At 44.5% G+C, this 19,937-nt stretch overlaps 1 protein-coding gene across 5 annotated transcripts in view; it reads right to left on the bottom strand.

Moving 5' to 3' along the window:
* Positions 1-19,937, bottom strand: part of BLNK (B cell linker) — a 122,167-nt gene that overhangs the window by 20,717 nt on the left and 81,513 nt on the right. For all 5 annotated transcript variants that reach the window (XM_038744371.1, XM_038744372.1, XM_038744374.1 and 2 more), the window contains 6 exons: positions 17,689-17,714; positions 13,414-13,439; positions 9,978-10,082; positions 6,567-6,606; positions 5,168-5,201; positions 1,304-1,379 (listed from right to left, as the gene is read on the bottom strand). In XM_038744371.1, coding sequence (XP_038600299.1) covers positions 1,304-1,379; positions 5,168-5,201; positions 6,567-6,606; positions 9,978-10,082; positions 13,414-13,439; positions 17,689-17,714 — 307 coding nt within the window. The remainder of the gene's footprint in view (positions 1-1,303; positions 1,380-5,167; positions 5,202-6,566; positions 6,607-9,977; positions 10,083-13,413; positions 13,440-17,688; positions 17,715-19,937) is intronic.

Genomic DNA, 19,937 nt, shown 5'->3' with positions numbered 1-19,937 from the left:
ATTCATCATTATCAATGGCTTTTAATGAGGGCATTTGTGCCGTGCTCTCTATTTGGTGTTTGGGACCGTACAACTGAGGTAAAAGCCAGTGCCCTGCTCTCAAGCAGCTTGCAATCTAATGAGGGAGGCAAGCAAACAAAAACGGCCAGATACACAATAGGTAAAAGAGTGTGAGCATAGATAGAAATGTTAAAAACAAATATAAGATAGACAATTGAGAACTGATAAACATATGTGTGGCTCAGTGGAAAGAGCACGGGCTTTGGGATCAGAGGTCATGGGTTCAAATCCCAGCTCCGCCAACTGTCTAGCTGTGTGACTTTGGGCAAGTCACTTAATAATAATAATAAAATAATAATGGCATTTGTTAAGTGCTTACTATGTGCAAAGCACTGTTCTAAGCGCTGGGGGAATACAAGGCGATCAGGTTGTCCCACGTGGGGCTCACGGTCAATCCCCATTTTACAGATGAGGTAACTGAGGCTCAGATAAGTTAAGTGACTTGCCCAAGGTCACACAGCAGATGTGGAGGAGGCGGGATTCAAACCCATGACCTCTGGCTCCAAAGCCCGTGCTCTTACCACTGAGCCACTTAACTTCTCTGTGCCTCAGTGACCTCATCTGTAAAATGGGGATTAAGACTGTGAGGCCCCCGTGGGACAACCTGATCACCTTGTAACCTCCCCAGCGCTTAGAACAGTGCTTTGCACATAGTAAGCGCTTAATAAATGCCATCATTATTATTATTATTACCGAAGAGCTGCATTAAAAGACAAGAAGCACAGTAACTAAAGCCTCCTGCCAGAGAGAGACAGGGGAATCCCCAGGATAAGAAATACTGTGACAGCTGGGAAAGTTCATAATAATAAATAATAATAATGGCATTTATTAAGCACTTACTCTGTGCAAAGCACTGTTCTAAGCGCTGGGGAGGTTACAAGGTGATCAGGTGGTCTCATGGGGGGCTCACAGTCTTAATCCCCATTTTACAGATGAGGGAACCGAGGCACAGAGAAGCTAAGTGACTTGCCCAAAGTTACACAGCTGACAACTGGCGGAGCCAGGATTTGAACCCATGACCTCTGACTCCAAAGCCCGGGCTCTTTTCCACTGAGCCACGCTGCTTCTCAAGCATGGAGAAAGAGGGGAGATCAGCTAGTGAAGATGAGAGCAAGAGACTTCCACAGTCGGCCAGTCTGAGTTACGTGGTTCAGTAATAGATCTCTTTTCTCTAGCAGGAAAATTTAATATTTCCTGGATTCTGAATGTTTTCACCCATGGATCAGAGCCTTGTGGTACTTACCCTGCCCTCGGTAATGGGGACGGAGCAGCAGGTGATGAAGGAAACTTGGATTCTCGACCTCCACTGCTGCTGGGAACTACACAGACACACAGACACAAAATTAGATACTTTTGACCAAACATTTTCAATGATCTCAGTGAATTTAAGTGAATTTAAGTTTAGGCAGGGACACAAAATATTCCAACTGGAATGATGTTTCACATCCTGTTACTATTTTCAGCTCGATGTATAATTGTGTTCACACCGCATCCATCATGGAGTTTAGTGTTGAAATGGAAAGACTTTTAGACCGTGAGCCCACTGTTGGGTAGGGACTGTCTCTATATGTTGCCAACTTGTACTTCCCAAGCGCTTAGTACAGTGCTCTGCACACAGTAAGCGCTCAATAAATACGATTGATGATGACGATGATGAAAGAGCACGGGCTTGGGAGTCAGAGGATGTGGGTTCTAATCCCGGCTCCGCCACTTGTGTGCTGTGTGACCTTGGGCAAGCCGTTTAACTTCTCTGTGCCTCAGTGACCTCATCTGTAAAATGGGGATTAGGACTGTGAGCCCCACGTGGAACAACCTGATTACCTTGTATCTACCCCAGTGCTTAGCTCATAGTAAGTGCTTAACCAACACCATAAATATTATTATTATTATTATAAATCTGCGGCCTCAGCCTTGGACATGTTCCATGGGGCTATGAGAAGCAGTGTGGCTCAGCGGAAAGAGCCCGGGCTTTGGAGTCAGAGTTCATGGGTTCAAATCCCGGCTCCGCCAATTGTCAGCTGCGTGACTTTCGGCAAGTCCCTTAACTTCTCTGGGCCTCAGTTCCCTCATCTGTAAAATGGGGATGAAGACTGTGAGCCCCCCATGGGACAACCTGATCACCTTGTAACCTCCCCAGCACTTAGAACAGTGCTTTGCCCATAGTAAGCACTTAATAAATGTCATTATTATTATTGTTATTGTGAGGAGATTCTACCTATGATAGAGAGAGGTGTCCATGAGCCCACTGTTGGGTAGGGACTGTCTCTATATGTTGCCAGCTTGTACTTCCCAAGCGCTTAGTACAGTGCTCTGCACACAGTAAGCGCTCAATAAATACGATTGATTGACTGATCAGAGGCAGGTGGAACTCCTTCTGGAGGGAGGTCCACCTTCTTATGCGGCAGAATGTTTGAAATTAACATCAGTACCCCTAAAGTAGGCACTTATTGGCAGCAAATTAGCCCAAGGGAATGAAACTCAGGAGCCAACTGAAGTTTAGCTCTGGAAATTGTTTAAAGGATGCTACAATCCCACCCAAAGTTCCATGTACATTTGTCCATTCCTTCATCCCATTACTTTCCTTTCTATTCCTCCTCATAGCAGTGGTCATGAGAGAAGAGCATGACCTAGGGAAAGAGCTCAACCTGGAAATCAAGGGATCCGGGTTCTAATCCCAGCTCTGCCACTTGGTTGTTGCGTGACCTTGGGCTGCTGCGTGACTGTGCCTCAGTTTCTTCATATGTAAAATGGGGACTTCTTAGACTTTGAGCCCCATGTGAGACAGGGACTATAGCTGGATTAATTTCTCTTTTTTAATGGTATTTGTTAAGTACTTACTACGTGCCAGACACTGTGCTAAGCACTGGGGTAGGTACAAGTTACTTAAATTGGGGGTAGTCCATGTCCCACATGGGGCTCACCGTCTAGTCCCCATTTTACAGATGAGGTAACTGAGGTAACTGTTGCCAGCTTGTACTTCCCAAGTGCTTAGTACAGTGCTCTGCACACAGTAAGCGCTCAATAAATACGATTGATTGATTGATCAGAGGCAGGTGGAACTCCTTCTGGAGGGAGGTCCACCTTCTTATGCGGCAGAATGTTTGAAATTAACATCAGTACCCCTAAAGTAGGCACTTATTGGCAGCAAATAAGCCCAAGGGAGCCAACTGAAGTTTAGCTCTGGAAATTGTTTAAAGGATGCTACAATCCCACCCAAAGTTCCATGTACATTTGTCCATTCCTTCATCCCATTACTTTCCTTTCTATTCCTCCTCACTGTGCTAAGCCCTGGGGTAGGTACAAGTTACTTAAATTGGGGGTAGCCCGTGTCCCACATGGGACTCACCATCTAGTCCCCCTTTTACAGATGAGGTAACTGAGGCCCAGAGAAGTTAAGTGACTTGCCCGAGGTCACACAGCAGACAGGTGGGAGAACCGGGATTAGAACCATATCCTTCTGGCTTCCAAGCCTGTGCTCCCATCAACTAGGCCACGCTGCTTCTCATGTATCTAACTTGTACCTGCCCCAGTGCTTAGCACATGGTAAGTGCTTAACATATATTATTACATATATTATTATATATGTACATATGTATTTATGTATATTATATATTAACATATATTATTGTTAGAGCCAGTCTCTAGACAACTACACAGAGGCTGTTTCTCCATAAAGCAATCTTTCCAATCTTGCTGTATTGTCTGACCCCCCCCCCCCCAAAAAAAAACAAAATCCATTCCCAGATATAGTTTGTCTACAAGGGGATGGGGAGAGGGACTGTCTCTATATGTTGCCAATTTGTACTTCCCAAGCACTTAGTACAGTGCTCTGCACATAGTAAGCGCTCAATAAATACGATTGATGATGATGATTAAAGATAGGGCATGTTGTGACCTGGACCAGCCTGGGCCTTCTCTTGCACCCAAATATTAGGGACACAATTCCCCACAGTTTCCTCTTGGTAGCTAGTTGGAAAGGGTCTGCTGGCATTATTAGAGAAGTGGAAAAAGCCCGGGCTTTGGAGTCAGAGGTCAAGGGTTCAAATCCCAACTCCACCAATTGTCAGCTGTGTGACTTTGGGCAACCCACTTAACTTCTCTGTGCCTCAGTTCCCTCATCTGTAAAATGGGGATTAAGACTGTGAGCCCCCCGTTGGACAACCTGATCACCTTGCATCCCCCCACTGCTTAGAACAGTGCTTTGCACATAGTAAGCGCTTAACAAATACCGTCATTATTATTATTTTTATGGCTGGCAGAAGGGCCATTGTTTTCACCACTGTAATAGTGGGAGGTGTAGAGATGCAGGGGGGCTCAACAGAAAGATCAATCAATCGATCAATTGTATTTATTGAGCGCTTACTGTGTGCATCTCAGGCTTGGGAGTCAGAGGACATAGGTTCTGATCCCGGCTCCACCACTTATCCTCTATGTGGCCTTGGGCAAGCCACTTAACTTCTCTGTGCCTCAGTTACCTCATTTGTAAAATGTGGTTAAGACTGTGAGTCTCACGTGGGGCAGCCTGATTACCTTGTATCTACCCTAGTGCTTAGAAATGTGCTTGGTACATAGTAAGTGCTTAAACACCATAATTATGATTATTATTATTTTTCCTCATATGTAAAATGAGGTTTAAATAACTGTTCTCCCTTCTAATTAAGCTGGGAACCCCATATGGGCCAGGGACTATGTCCGACCTGTTAAACTGGTATGTACCCCTCTGCTTGACATAGTAAGTGCTTAACAAACACTATTTGGAAAAAAAAAAGAAAAAAAGAGGGTAGATCCATGAGGGCATTAGTCCTGGCATGAAAATATATGAAAAACTGTGGCCAAGTATGCTTGAAACAGGTATCTTTTGAAAAAAAGTTAAATTGCCCTTTTTTTGCTGGAAAAAAATAGATTATCTCTGAATCTGTAAGGGTCAAACATTACAGGTGCCAAGAAAATGAATTAAAGTTAAGTGGAGATTGCACCATGCAGGCAGAATTATTCAGATTTAACCAGTAAGTGTAAACATGTGTGTTTGTGTAATATATTTAGTCTTGCTTCCCTAAGTATGGTTATTGGAAAGTACAATGCATAAATTTCTGAAAATTTCACTTACTGTCATTGTTGTCCCATTTTTCAGTATGATGCGTCTGAAACCCAACACAACAGGATACTGTAATTCATTGATTTATTTTAAAGCAGAAAGAACTTGACTTTTGTGGGAGTCGGGGTGGGTGGGGAGGTTGGTGGAGGAGGGAGGAAGGGAGACAGAAGCACCATGTCCTATTGGCCAGAGCACAGGACTCAAGTGCTTAGCACAGTGCTCTGCACACAGTAAGTGCTCAATAAATATGATTAAATGAATGAATGAGGGTCAGGAGACCTGGGTTCTAATCCCAGCTCCACCATTTTCCTGCTACGTGACTTTGGGCAAGTCACTTAACTTTGCTAGGCTTCGATTTTCTCACATGCCAAATGAGATTGGGGATTGAATTCCTGTTCTCCCTCCCAACTGTGAGCCCTGGTGTGGAACTGGAGCTGTCTGATCGGATTCACTTGAATCTACCCTAGTGCTTAGCATAGTGCTTGGCACTTAGTACGTGCTTAACAAATATTATTAGCGGAAGAGGGGAAAACGAAGAAGGAGGGGGAGGAGGGGAAGATGGAGAGGGAAGCAAATGAACCTGTTGTGGAGAAGCCCACAGAGTAAAACTGTGCTTTGAAAATGGGAAGACAAGTGTATAAAATGAGATGAGTGCATTTCTGCCACCCTGCAGCACTAAACCTGAGTATAAATATGGCCACACAGGGCCATTTTGGGTGGGAGGGAAATTATTTGGTGCTGGGGGAGAAGTAGTTGTTGGGGTGGCGATTCCTGGGGTGGTCTGTGGGGAGGAGAAGAGGAGTAGAGGGAGGTTCCAGAGGACCATCCCCTCCGGTTGAAGGAGACGTTCAAACTCATTGGACTCAATTCTCCCCTTCAAGAGCGGAAACCAGCAGGAAGACCATCCAGATATGCCCCTCCTGTGTTACCTCCACTGGCTAAGCTTAGTACAGTGCTCTGCACATAGTAAGCACTCAATAAATACGATTGATGATGATGATGAGTAGGAGGGGAGAGGATCCTGGCTACCTTGAGGATAAGCTCCTGGTAGAGCAGAGGCTGAGAAAAAAGCTAAACAATGCTCCTTTTTATTTTCACAAAAAATGCTCTTTTGCTGACGGTCGTTTAGGTTGCCGGCAATGAAGGGTGAGTTTCTCCTTTGACTAAGGGCCAACAGGAAGAATTCAGAAGGGAGGCAGAAGTTAGATAGTCATCCCTCCATATCCAGGGCGGTATTTCACTGCCCTCTTCCCAAGAAAGGGGAGGCTTGAGCCTTGAGAAGAGGGTACTACATCTAGAGGGTTGGTATAATTGTACAGCTGCTGAATGAAAAGCTAACAGCAATGCTCAGAACTCAAATTTCAGGGTAGATGCAGCCTAAGAACAGAATTTACTAACACTCGATACTCACAGGTTTTGAAGGGTGGTTTCTAGGAAAGGGGAGAGTATGTCTGAAAAATAAATGGAAAGATAATGGGAACCCAGATTTCTCAAGTCATTAAGCTAACAGTGCCTTTTGGCATCTGACATCTCGTGGATTTCTTGGATTTTTAAAGTTTAAGTTCTCATTTCCCTCAGTCAAAGTCTCCAGGTGCTGCACTTTCTTCCTTTCTGCCTGTGACCTCTTCCCCGAGATGACGCCATGTGGAACCTGCCGCTTGTCTTATCTACCCTCTGATAGTCTTTTCTTTTTCTACCTCAGGCCCAGCATGCGAAGCCGCATTGCTTAGTGGAAAGAGCGTGGGCGTGGGAGTCAGAGGACGTGGGTTCTAATCCCCGCTCTGCCACGTGTCTGCCGTGTGACCTTGGGCAAGTCACGTAACTTCTCTGGGCCTCAGTTACCTCATCTGTAAAATATTAAGACTCTGAGCCCCATGGGACAGTGACTGTGCCTGATTTGATTACTTTGTATCTACCCCAGTGCTTAGAACGGTGCTTGGCACATAGTAAGCGCTTAACAAATACCAAATTATTATTATTATGTAGGGCCAACTGATTCGGGATTTCTCAGCCCATCAAATGTTCAGAGCTAAGCCCTCCTCTTATTAACGTCTGTCTTCCCCTCTAGATTGTAAACTCCTTGTGAGCAGGGAATGTGTTTGTTTATTGTTATGTTGTACTCTCCCAACCGCTTAGTTCAGTGCTCTACATACAGAAAGTGCTCAATAAATATGATTGAGTGAATGAATGAATACTCCATTTCCTCAGAAGATGGCAACAGAGTGAGAAGAGTCCTGGATCCTCTAGACTGTAAGCTCACTGTGGGCAGGGAATGTGTCTACCAACTCGGTTACATTGTACTCTTCCAAGTAATTAGTAATAATAATAATAATTTTGGTATTTGTTAAGCGCTTACTGTGTGCAAAGCACTGTTCTAAGCACTGGGGAGGATACAAGGTGATCAGATTGTCCCATATGGGGCTCACAGTCTTCATCCCCATTTTACAGTTGAGCTCATTGTGGGCAGGGAATATGCCTACCAACTCTGTTACATTGTACTCTTCCAAGTAATTAGTAATAATAATAATAATTTGGGTATTTGTTAAGCGCTTACTGTGTGTAAAGCACTCTTCTAAGCGCTGGGGAGGATACAAGGTGATCAGATTGTCCCATATGGGGCTCACAGTCTTCATCCCCATTTTACAGTTGAGCTCACTGTGGGCAGGGAATGTGCCTACCAACTCTGTTACATTGTACTCTTCCAAGTGCTTAGTAATAATAATGATAATTTTGGTATTTGTTAAGCGCTTACTGTGTGCAAAGCACTGTTCTAAGCGCTGGGGAGGATACAAGGTGATCAGATTGTCCCATATGGGGCTCACAGTCTTCATCCCCATTTTACAGTTGAGCTCATTGTGGGCAGGGAATGTGCCTACCAACTCTGTTACATTGTACTCTTCCAAGTGCTTAGTAATGACAATAATAATTTTGGTATTTGTTAAGCGCTTACTGTGTGCAAAGCACTGTTCTAAGCGCTGGGGAGGATACAAGGTGATCAGATTGTCCCCTATGGGGCTCACAGTCTTCATCCCCATTTTACAGTTGAGGTAACTGAGGCCCAGAGAAGTGAAGTGACTTGCCCAAAGTCTCACAGCTGACAAGCGGCGGAGCAGGAATTTGAACCCGTGACCTCCGACTCCAAAGCCCGTGCTCTTTCCACTGAGCCACGCTGCTTCTCTAGTACAGTGCCTGGGACATAGTAAATACTTAAGAAATACCGTTAAAAAAAGTGAGCTCTCTTGCCAATAAAATTTCTTTCATTTGATTATTTTCAGATCAATTACAATAACAATGATGGTATTACAATAATAATCATGGCAGTTGTTAAACACTTACTATGTGTCAAGCACTGTTCAAAGCGCTGGGGTAGATACCAGGTCATCTGGATGTCCCACACGGGTTCACAGTCTTAATCCCCATTTTATCGATGAGGTCACTGAGGCACAGAGAAGTGAAGTGGCTTGCCCAAGGTCACACAGCAGTCAAGTGGCAGAGTCGGCATTAGAACCCACGTCCTCTGACTCCCAAGCCCGTCATCTTTCCACTAAGCCACGCTGCTTCTCAAGCAGTTTCATAAAGATCAATTTCATTCATTTATGTGTTTTAGTCCGCAGTTTAACGAAACGGCAGATAAACAGAATCCTCTTATTCTTAGTCAGACCTCCTGGTTCATGCTGATCATCATCATCAGCAGCAATCGTATTTATTGAGCGCTTACTGTGTGCAGAGCACTGTACTAAGCGCTTGGGAAGTACAAGTTGGCAACATATAGAGACAGTCCCTACCCAACAGTGGGCTCACAGTCTAAAAGGGGGAGTCAGTGGCATTTATTGAGCGCTTACTGTGTGCAGAGCACTGTACTAAGCGCTTGGAGGAGTACAGTATAATAGAGTTGGCACATTAGCGTGGCTCAGTGGAAAGAGCACGGGCTTTGGGGTCAGAGGTCATGGGTTCAAATCCCAGCTCCGCCAACTGTCATTCATTCATTCATTCAATCGCATTTATTGAGTGCTTACTGTGTGCGGAGCACTGTACTAAGCGCTTGGGAAGTACAAGTTGGCAACATATAGATCCCTACCCAACAGCAGGCTCACAGTCTAGCTGTGTGACTTTGGGCAAGTCACTTCACTTCTCTGTGCCTCAGTGACCTCATCTATAAAATGGGGATTAAAACTGTGAGCCCCCCGGGGACAACCTGATTACCTTGTAACCTCCCCAGCGCTTAGAACGTGTGCTTTGCACATAGTAAGCGCTTAAGAAATACCATCATTATTATACATTCCCTGCCCACAGTGAATTTACAGTCTAAGGGGTCCAGGAACTCTTCTCACTCTGTTGGCATCTTTGGGGGAAATGGGAGGAGGACGCAGCTCTGAACATTTGATGGGTAGAGAAACCCTATTCTAGTTTAGTCCTGCCCAGATATAAGTAATAATGGCATTTATTTAATTTTTATTTATTTATTAATATGTGCCAAGATAAGATAAGATAAGATAAGATGAGATAAGATAAGATATGTGCCAAGTCAGACCACAGGGCCCTTTTAGACTGTAAGCCCTGAGTGGGGCTCGTTCGATCTGTTTTGAGTGTGTCTAAACCAGTATTTAGAACCATGGTTGGCACGTAGTAAGCACTTAGTAAGCACCACAATTATTCCTGGGGTTAGAGTTGAAGCCAGTGTATTGGAGATGAAGGCTTGGGACCCCAAGATAAATCCAGCTCCTTCTCTTATTTAGAACAGTGCTTTGCGCTTCGGCGCTTAGAACAGTGCTTTGCACATAGTAAGCGCTTAATAAATGCCATCATTATTATTGACTTTTACCTGGGTGCTGTTTCTGGTGCGGATACAGGGGACTCCCGAATTTTGCTGCCGAAGGGATAACCTCCTGATCCCATGCTGGGCTTCGGCGGGAGCGGCTTTACGATCCTAGAATGAAAGGAAAAACGGTGTGGGTTAGTGGAAAGAGTACGGACTTAGGTGTCAGAGGATGTGGGTTCTAATCTGGTCTTCCACCACTCGTCTGCTGTGTGATCTTGGGCAAGATACTTAACTTCTCTGTGCCTCAGGTAACCTCATCTGAAAAATGGGAAATAAGGCTGTGAGTCTCACGTGGGACTACCTGATTATGTTGTATCTACCCCAGCACTTAGAACAGTGCTTGGCACATAGTAAGCCCTTAACAAATACCATAATAACAATAATTACTATTGTTGTTATTATTATTAATAAAAGTACAACTTCAAGAGAACAGTATCACCCTTGAAGAATCCGATCCTGGACCACTGAAGGCGAACTCTGACACCCATTAATATATTTGCTTCCTAAGAGCTGGGGAAGCTCTTGTCTTGTTCTTGTTCTTGTCTTGTCTTGTCTTCCCCCCCATCTAACCTCCTTCTCTTCCCCACAGCACCTGTATATATGTGTATATGTTTGTACATATTTATTACTCTATTTATTTTACTTGTACATATCTATTCTATTTATTTTATTTTGTTAGTATGTTTGGTTTTGTTCTCTGTCTCCCCCTTTTAGACTGTGAGCCCACTGTTGGGTAGGGACTGTCTCTATATGTTGCCAACTTGTACTTCCCAAGCACTTAGTACAGTGCTCTGCACACAGTAAGCGCTCAATAAATACGATTGATTGATTGATTGTTGTGGGCAGGGAATGTGTCTGTTTATTGTTGTACTCAACCAAGCGCTTAGTACCAGGCTTTACATACAGTATGCATTCGATAAATACGATTTATTTATTTAGAGGGGGAATGAATCTCCCCCTCTAGACCATCCGCTCATCGAGTGTAGAGAACCTGTCTACTGACTCTGTTATATTGGACTCTCCCACGCGCTTAATACAGTGTTCTGCACACAGTAAGCACTCAGTAAGTATGATTGAATTGTGATTTCTAGACTGTGAGCCTGCTGTTGGGGAGGGACCGTCTCTATATGTTGCCAACTTGTACTTCCCAAGCGCTTAGTACAGTGCTCTGCACACAGTAAGCGCTCAATAAATACGATTGAATGAATGAATGAATGATTGAATTAGTGAAGCAGCATGGGCCTGGGAATCAGAAGGTCATGGGTTCTAATCCCAGTTCTGCCACTTGTCTGTTGTGTGACCTTGGGCAAGTTACTTTACTTCTCTGGGCCTCAGTTACATCATCTGGAAAATGGGTACTAAGACTACGCATCCCTTGTGGGACAGAGACTGTGTCCAACCTGATCTGCTTATATCTACACCAGTGCTTAGTACAGTGCCTGGCACATAGTAAGCGCTTAACAACTACCTGTACATATGTATATATGTTTGTACGTATTTATTACTCTATTTATTTATTTTATTTGTACATGTTTAGTCTATTTATTTTATTTTGTTAATATGCTTTGTTTTCTTGTCTGTCTCCCCCTTCTAGACTGTGAGCCCACTGTTGGGTAGGGACCGTCTCTATATGTTGCCAACTTGTACTTCCCAAGCGCTTAGTACAGTGCTCTGCACACAGTAAGCGCTCAATAAATACGATTGATGATGATGATATGTTGCCAACTTGTACTTCCCAAGCGCTTAGTACAGTGCTCGGCACACAGTAAGCGCTCAATAAATACGATTGAATGAATGAAAGAACTACCATAATAATAATAATTATTATTAGGACATTTCACTGGTCAAGGTGGTTGCTCCTTTGGAAATTACTCCAAAAGAGACATTTTTAGGAAAATTTTCCCTTTTGGTTCCCGAATGCAGTGAACTGGGCTGGGCTGGGATGCCCCTCACTCACGTGTGTGTGTGTGTCAGTGTGTTTGTGTGTGTCCAGGAAGCCTTCTCTGACTAATCTCTCATCTCTCCACTCTATTTCCCTCCCTAATGCATCACCTATGCATTTAAGTCCCTACCCCTTAAGCAATTAGGTATTCACTCACCCCACAGTACTCGGGGACATATTATCATACTCTATCACTTCCCCTACCTATCATTTATGTTAATGTCTGTCTCCCCTTTAATCAATCAATCCTCTCGATTGTAAGATCCTTAAAGGCAGGGATTGTGTCTACTAACTGTATTGTACTCTCCTACCACTTAGTATAGCAGCACTGCCCAGAGTAAGTGTTCAATAAATACTGTAATTTGTACTTCCCAAGCGCTTAGTACAGTGCTCTGCACATAGTAAGCGCTCAATATATACGATTGATTGATTGATTGATTGGTGATTGAGAGATGGATTTTAGCTGGCAAACCACGGCCCTCTGACCGGCCCAGGGACTTCTGGTGTTTTCTTAATGTCTGTCTCCCCTTTAATCAATCAATCCTCTTGATTGTAAGATCCTTAAAGGCAGGGATTGTGTCTACTAACTGTATTGTACTCTCCTAACCACGTAGTATAGCAGCACTGCCCAGAGTAAGTGTTCAATAAATACTGTTGATTGAGAGATGGATTTTGGCTGGCAAACCACGGCCCTCTGACCGGCCCAGGGACTCCTGGTGTTTTCTTAATGTCTGTCTCCCCTTTAATCAATCAATCCTCTCGATTGTAAGATCCTTAAAGGCAGGGATTGTGTCTACTAACTGTATTGTACTCTCCTAACCACGTAGTATAGCAGCACTGCCCAGAGTAAGTGTTCAATAAATACTGTTGATTGAGAGATGGATTTTGGCTGGCAAACCACGGCCCTCTGACCAGCCCAGGGACTTCTGGTGTTTCCTTAATGTCTGTCTCCCCTTTAATCAATCAATCCTTTAGATTGTAAGATCCTTAAAGGCAGGGATTGTGTCTACTAACTCTATTGTACTCTCCTAACCACTTAGTATAGCAGCACTGCCCAGAGTAAGTGTTCAATAAATACTGTTGATTGAGAGATGGATTTTAGCTGGCAAACCACGGCCCTCTGACCGGCCCAGGGACTTCTGGTGTTTTCTCCATCCAGTCGGGATGCAGAGTAACTGCCATGGCCTGTTTGATATGTCTTGCCAACTTGTACTTCCCAAGCGCTTAGTACAGTGCTCTGCACACAGTAAGCGCTCAATAAATACGATTGATTGATTGATTGACTGCTTCTCCTGGAAAGACCCGGGGCCTTTGAAGGCCGTGGCTCCCCGCGACACCCTCAAGTTTGACCCCGTTTTTACTTTTTGCCCTGCATCCACCCCCTGGATGTGGGGCCTGAGGGATTCCCCTCCCCGGCCCGTGACCATCTGCTCCTTCCCTCCCTCCCTCCATCCATCCCTCCCACTGAACTGGGAGAGAGTTCAACTCCACAAGTACCTGTTCGGTGGTAGGGAAGGTTTTTCCTGGAAAAGGAAATGAAGATTTATTTCATCAGAGGGTAATGAAATGCAGTCACAGCTGAGTTTTCATTCATTTACAATTACTGAGCACACAGACCCTAAAAAGTATTTGAAATTTCTTAGACTCATCATCTAGAGGCCTGGAAGAGACCCATGAATATTTACAATTATTGAGCATACAGACCCTAAAAAGTATTTGAAATTTCTTAGACTCGTCAGCTAGAGACCTGGAAGAGACCCATGAATATCTGAGTGTACCCCTCGATTCCAAGCAAGGCTTTCTTTACCTTAACCCCCAACCTGAGTTGCCTGGAAAGGAGGTTTCAAAATCATCAGGCTGCAAATATTCTCTTCTGCTTGCAGCATATGGATTATTCCTACCTGTATTAACCCATCATTCACTGTTCCACATTAGCATCCATTCACTCTTCCACAAATGGGGAAGCAGCGTGGCTCAGTGGAAAGAGCCCGGGCTTTGGAGTCAGAGTTCATGGGTTCGTATCCCAGCTCTGCCAATTGTCAGCTGTATGACTTTGGGCAAGTCACTTAACTTCCCTGTGCCTCAGTTACCTCATCTGTAAAATGGGGATTAAGATTGTAAGCCCCCCGTGGGACAACCTGATCACCTTGTAACCTCCCCAGTGCTTAGAACAGTGCTTTGCACATAGTAAGCGCTTAATAAATGCCATTAAAAAAAATCCATTCAGAGTGTTACCTGCTCACCCAGAGTTCAAAGTAATTAAAAGGGGACAGAAAGAACATAGCCATCATTTTCTTCTCAGTCCAAAACTTGATTTTTCTCTAGACTCCAGTTTCTCTTAGGCTCATTTGGGGTTTGTTTTGTGGTATTTGTTAAGCACTTAATCTGTACCAGGCATTGTTTTAAAGGCTGGCATAAATGCAAGATAATTGGATTGGATACAGTCCCTGTGTCATTTAGGGCTCACAGTCTTAATCCCCATTTTACCTGAGGTAACCGAGGCAGAGAATTTAAATGACTTGCCCAAACTCACACAGCAGACAAGTGGTGTAGCAGGGATTAGAACTCAGATCCTCTGACTCCCAAATCCGTGCTCTTTTCCCTAGGCCACACTGCTTCTCTGGTTGTTTGAGCTTATTTATGTGTGGGGCTCACTCTGATAATAGTCTTAATGTTCATGGCTGATCTACTATTATTTTGGTATCTTATTCTGATGTCTCAGAATCAGTACAGGCAGGATAATTTCCTAATAACTAATTCAGATCCCCCTTGCTACAGTTTCTTAGGAGACAGTGTCCTTTATCTACTTAAAGGGTAATATCTAGTTTAACCCTTCTTTTCTGGGTGAATAATTCCTTTAAGCTTTTCTTTTGACCTCTTTTCAAGTCTAAATTTTCTCGCTTAATCACCAAGTCCCAAACCAGTCCATTTTGATGAAAGCCTGATCAGTTTTGAGATGATAAAGGGAGAATTACATGTTATTTCTACATGCTATTCTTTAGTCCTACAATCTGCATGACGCTTGCTCTTTTTGTTTTTAAACCTCAGCACAACATCGTTGGCTCATAGCTTGTCGTTCATGAGGATTCCCAAATGAATTTATGCCATATTTGTGCCAAGTTCCCATCTTGTATTTATAAAGGAAATTTCGCTTCCTTAAGTGAATTCTCTGGAATGTTTTCCTATTGAACTTAACCCTTTTCATATTTCTTCACTTCTCCACATTTTCACTTTATGTACCGTTGTACATGTGACTGGATGTTTAGTTATTTACCCTGACATATTTGCACTGCTTATTTTACCCTGGTTCTTCCTTCTGCCCCCCTGTATTTATAAATATTTTTTGTGTGCCTATTTCCACAATAGTATATTCCTTGAAAGCAGGATTCTCTTGCTTCTGTTGTACTCTCCTAAACTCACAGCGTTTATGCACATACCCTTATTCTATGATGGTCCCCTTGTTTGTAAATTCATTTTAATGTCTGTCTCCCGGACTAGATTGTAGGCTCCTTATGGGCAGGAATGTTTCCTATTTTATTGTCTTCTCCCAAGCACGTAGTATAGCGCTCTGCACATGGCTGGTGCTCAATAAATTCCATTGATTGATTGATTAGCAGGTTCCCAGCAAATAGTACTGATTTACTGATTGAGCAGGGAATTTTTAATTCTAGCTCTGGCCTCGAAGGTTCTAGTAACCCCCCTCTCTTGAGGTGAGCGCTGTTAGTGTGTTGGTTACCAGGGGAGGTGTGGAAACTTCAACCCCTGTAAGTTTTTTAAATGGTCTAGATGTTCTCTAATTTTTTTAAATGGCTTTTGTTAAGCGCTCACTATGTGCCAGGCCGTGTACTAAATGCTGGAGAAGATACAAGCTAATCGGGTTGTGCACCATCTTTTATAAATCCAAGATGGGAACTTGGGGCTTGCAGTCTTGGTCCCCATTTTGCAGATGAGGTATCTGAGGGACAGGGAAGTGACTTGCCCAAGGTCACACAGCAGATACGTGGTGGAGCTGGGATTAAAGAAGCAGCAAAGAATCAGAGAAGCAGCGTGACTCGATTTCGATTCCCATCGTTGGCAATCAACAAGTTATGTTGCCAACTTGTACTTCCCAAGTGCTTAGTATAGTGCTCTGCACACAGTAAGCACTCAATAAATACGATTGATTGATTGATTGATTGACTCAGTGGCTTTGGAGTCAGAGGTCAGGGGTTCAAATCCCGCTCCGCCAACTGTCAGCTGTGTGACTTTGGGCAAGTCACTTAACGTCTCTATGCCTCAGTTACCTCATCTGGAAAATGGGGATTAAGACTGTGAGCCCCCCGTGGGACAACCTGATCACCTTGTAACCTCCTCAGTGCTTAGAACAGTGCTTTGCACATAGTAAGCGCTTAATAAATGCCATTATTATTATTATTATTATCATTATTATTATTATTATTAAAACCCAGGTCCTTCCAACTCCCAGGACCATTTGCTTTCCACTGGGCTATGCTGCTTCTCATATATAATATAAAGTCCTAACTGTGGGGATGGACTGGACAGAGTTTGTTGTGGGCAGGGAGTGTGTCTTCCAACTCTGTTTTATCATACTCTCCCGAGTGCTTTGTACTGTGCTCTGCACACAATAAATGCTCAATAAATACAATCAATCAATCGTATTTATTGAGCACTTACTGTGTGCAGAGCACTGCACTAAGCGCTAGGGAAGTACAAGTTGGCAACATAACCTGTTGATTGCCAACAATGGGAATCGAAATCAAGTACTGCCTGAATTTCTGCTGAATTAACTGTGTAAATGAGCCATTTGGAGTTGCTAATAATGCGCGTTAAGTGCCCCCAAACTAGCGGGAAATGGGAAAACTGACGGTTTCGACTATATGGTGAAAGATGTAGATTGATGACATCGAGACCGATTTCTCCCGGAGGAAGATGGGGAAGATTGGTTGATAATGGTCTCAACCATCTGTTAAAGGATCCAGTTTCAGGCAGAATATCTATCAAGAAGTTTGTGGCCGGAACTAGGCTAGGAAGAGACTCAATGGGCAGGTTGATTAGGATCAGCTCTCTCAGGAGAGCCCCAGGGACTGAGGGTTGAGGGTCTCAGATCACAACCCCAGGGGACAAGGAAGAAAATATGATAACAATGCCGTGGAGAGGGAGAGCTGGAGTGCATGAGTCAGCCAATTGCATTTATTTAGCGCTTACTGTGTGCAGAGCCCTTGGAAGAATGTAATATAAAAATATAAAAATATAATATTTTATTTTGTTAGTATGTTTGGTTTTGTTCTCTGTCTCCCCCTTTTAGACTGTGAGCCCACTGTTGGGTAGGGACTGTCTCTATATGTTGCCAATTTGTACTTCCCAAGCGCTTAGTACAGTGCTCTGCACATAGTAAGCGCTCAATAAATATGATTGATGATGATGATATAATAGACACATTCCCCGCCCATAACAAGCTTATGGGGGAGCCAGTGACTGTGTCTGCATGATTTGGCAATTTCCTGGTCCAAATGGTAGTCATCACCCGTCTTTGCGAACTGCCCTGGAGCATGGGCATTGATATTGCTGTTGATTCCCAGAAAGTTGTGGAAAGACATAGGCCCCAGAATGGTTTCCAAAAGGCCAAAGCCTCCCATTTCGCTGATCGTTTCATTTATTCTAACCTAGTACTAAAGGTTAAAAATAGGCAAGAAAATAGGCTGCCTTTTCATCTGCAGTAGAAGACCCGTGGACATAGTGAAGTTGCACACGTAATTGATCACAGGATCTTACCTCGGATTCTGGAACTTCATACACTTCTGTTGAAAAAGAATATTTCAATTAGCGAGATGAAAAATAACCTAGAGAAGCAGCGCGGCTCAGTGGAAAGAGCACGGGCTTTGGAGTCAGAGGTCATGGGTTTGAATCCCCACTCGGCCACATGTCTGCTGTGTGATCTTGGGCAAGTCACTTAACTTCTCTGGGCCTCAGTTACCTCAGTTACCTCATCTGTAAAATGGGGATTAAGACTGTGAGCCCCACATGGGACAACCTGATCACCCCGTATCCTCCCCAGCGTTTAGAACAGTGCTTTGCACATAGTAAGCGCTTAATAAATGCCAATTTAAAAGCCTAGACCTTCCATTAAATTCAGTTTGCTTATTAAGACCCAAGACTCTTTTTATTTATTGGCGTTATGCGTTTACTATGTGACAGGCACTGTGCTTAGTGCTGTGGTAGCTACAAGCTAATTGGGTCGGATGCCCCCCATCTCCCACATGGGATTCACAGTCTTAATCCCTATTTTATGGATGAGGTAACTGTTGCATAGAGAAGTTAAGTGACTAGCCTAAGGTCACACAGCAGACAAGTGGTGGAGCCAGGATTAGAACACAGATCCTTCTGACTCCCGGGCCTGTGCTCTATCCGCTAGTGCGTGGTGTTTCTAAGATTTTCAAATGCTCTGTATTTTTAGGAAAGAGTACTCAGGAATGGAGATCTTGTTATGATAGAATTCAGAGCTCAGTATTGTTCATTCCCTCAGACTTCACTAAAATCACTGGGGCAGCGGAAGAGTTCCGATATTGCCTGTTAATCAATCAATCAATCAATCAATCTTATTTATTGAGCGCTTACTATGTGCAGAGCACTGTACTAAGCGCTTGGGAAGTACAAATTGGCAACACATAGAGACAGTCCCTACCCAACAGTGGGCTCACAGTCTAAAAGGGGGAGACAGAGAACAGAACCGAACATACCAACAAAATAAAATAAATAGGATAGAAATGTACAAGTAAAATAAATAAATAAATAAATAAATAAATAAATAAATAAATAGAGTAATAAATATGTACAACCATATATACATATATACAGGTGCTGTGGGGAAGGGAAGGAGGTAAGATGGGGGGATGGAGAGGGGGACGAGGGGGAGAGGAAGGAAGGGGCTCAGTCTGGGAAGGCCTCCTGGAGGAGGTGAGCTCTCCGCAGGGCCTTGAAGGGAGGAAGAGAGCTAGCTTGGTGGAGGGGCAGAGGGAGGGCATTCCAGGCCCGGGGGATGACGTGGGCCGGGGGTCGACGGCGGGACAGGCGAGAACGAGGAACAGTGAGGCGATTAGCGGGGGAGGAGCGGAGGTTGTGGGCTGGGCAGTAGAAGGAGAGAAGGGAGGTGAGGTAGGAGGGGGCGAGGTGATGCACAGCCTTGAAGCCCAGGGTGAGGAGTTTCTGCCTGATGCGCAGATTGATTGGTAGCCACTGGAGATTTTTGAGGAGGGGAGTAATATGCCCAGAGCGTTTCTGGACAAAGATAATCCGGGCAGCAGCATGAAGTATGGACTGAAGTGGAGAGAGACACGAGGATGGGAGATCAGAGAGAAGGCTGGTGCAGTAGTCCAGACGAGATAGGATGAGAGCTTGAGTGAGCAGGGTAGCAGTTTGGATGGAGAGGAAAGGGCGGATCTTGGCAATGTTGCGGGGCTGAGGCCGGCAGGTTTTGGTGACGGCTTGGATGTGAGGGGTGAATGAGAGAGCGGAGTCGAGGATGACACCAAGGTTGCGGGCTTGCGAGACGGGAAGGATGGTAGTGCCGTCAACAGAGATGGGAAAGTCAGGGAGAGGACAAGGTTTGGGAGGGAAGACAAGGAGCTCAGTCTTCGACATGTTGAGCTTTAGGTGGCGGGCGAACATCCAGATGGAGATGTCCTGAAGGCAGGAGGAGATGCGAGCCTGGAGGGAGGGGGAGAGAGCAGGGGCAGAGATGTAGATCTGGGTGTCATCAGCATAGAGATGATAGTTGAAGCCGTGGGAGCGAATGAGGTCACCAAGGGAGTGAGTGTAGATTGAGAACAGAAGGGGACCAAGCACTGAACCTTGGGGAACCCCCACAGTAAGAGGATGGGAGGGGGAGGAGGAGCCTGCAAAAGAGACTGAGAAAGAACGACCGGAGAGACAAGAGGAGAACCAGGAGAGGACGGAGTCTGTGAAGCCAAGGTCAGATAGCGTGTTGAGGAGAAGGGGGTGGTCCACAGTGTCAAAGGCAGCTG

The sequence above is a fragment of the Tachyglossus aculeatus genome, chromosome 3, assembly GCF_015852505.1.
Source record: "Tachyglossus aculeatus isolate mTacAcu1 chromosome 3, mTacAcu1.pri, whole genome shotgun sequence".
NCBI classification, from domain to species: domain Eukaryota; kingdom Metazoa; phylum Chordata; class Mammalia; order Monotremata; family Tachyglossidae; genus Tachyglossus; species Tachyglossus aculeatus.
Note: the sequence above shows the minus strand (reverse complement) of the source record. Positions and strands in the feature narration are given on the sequence as shown.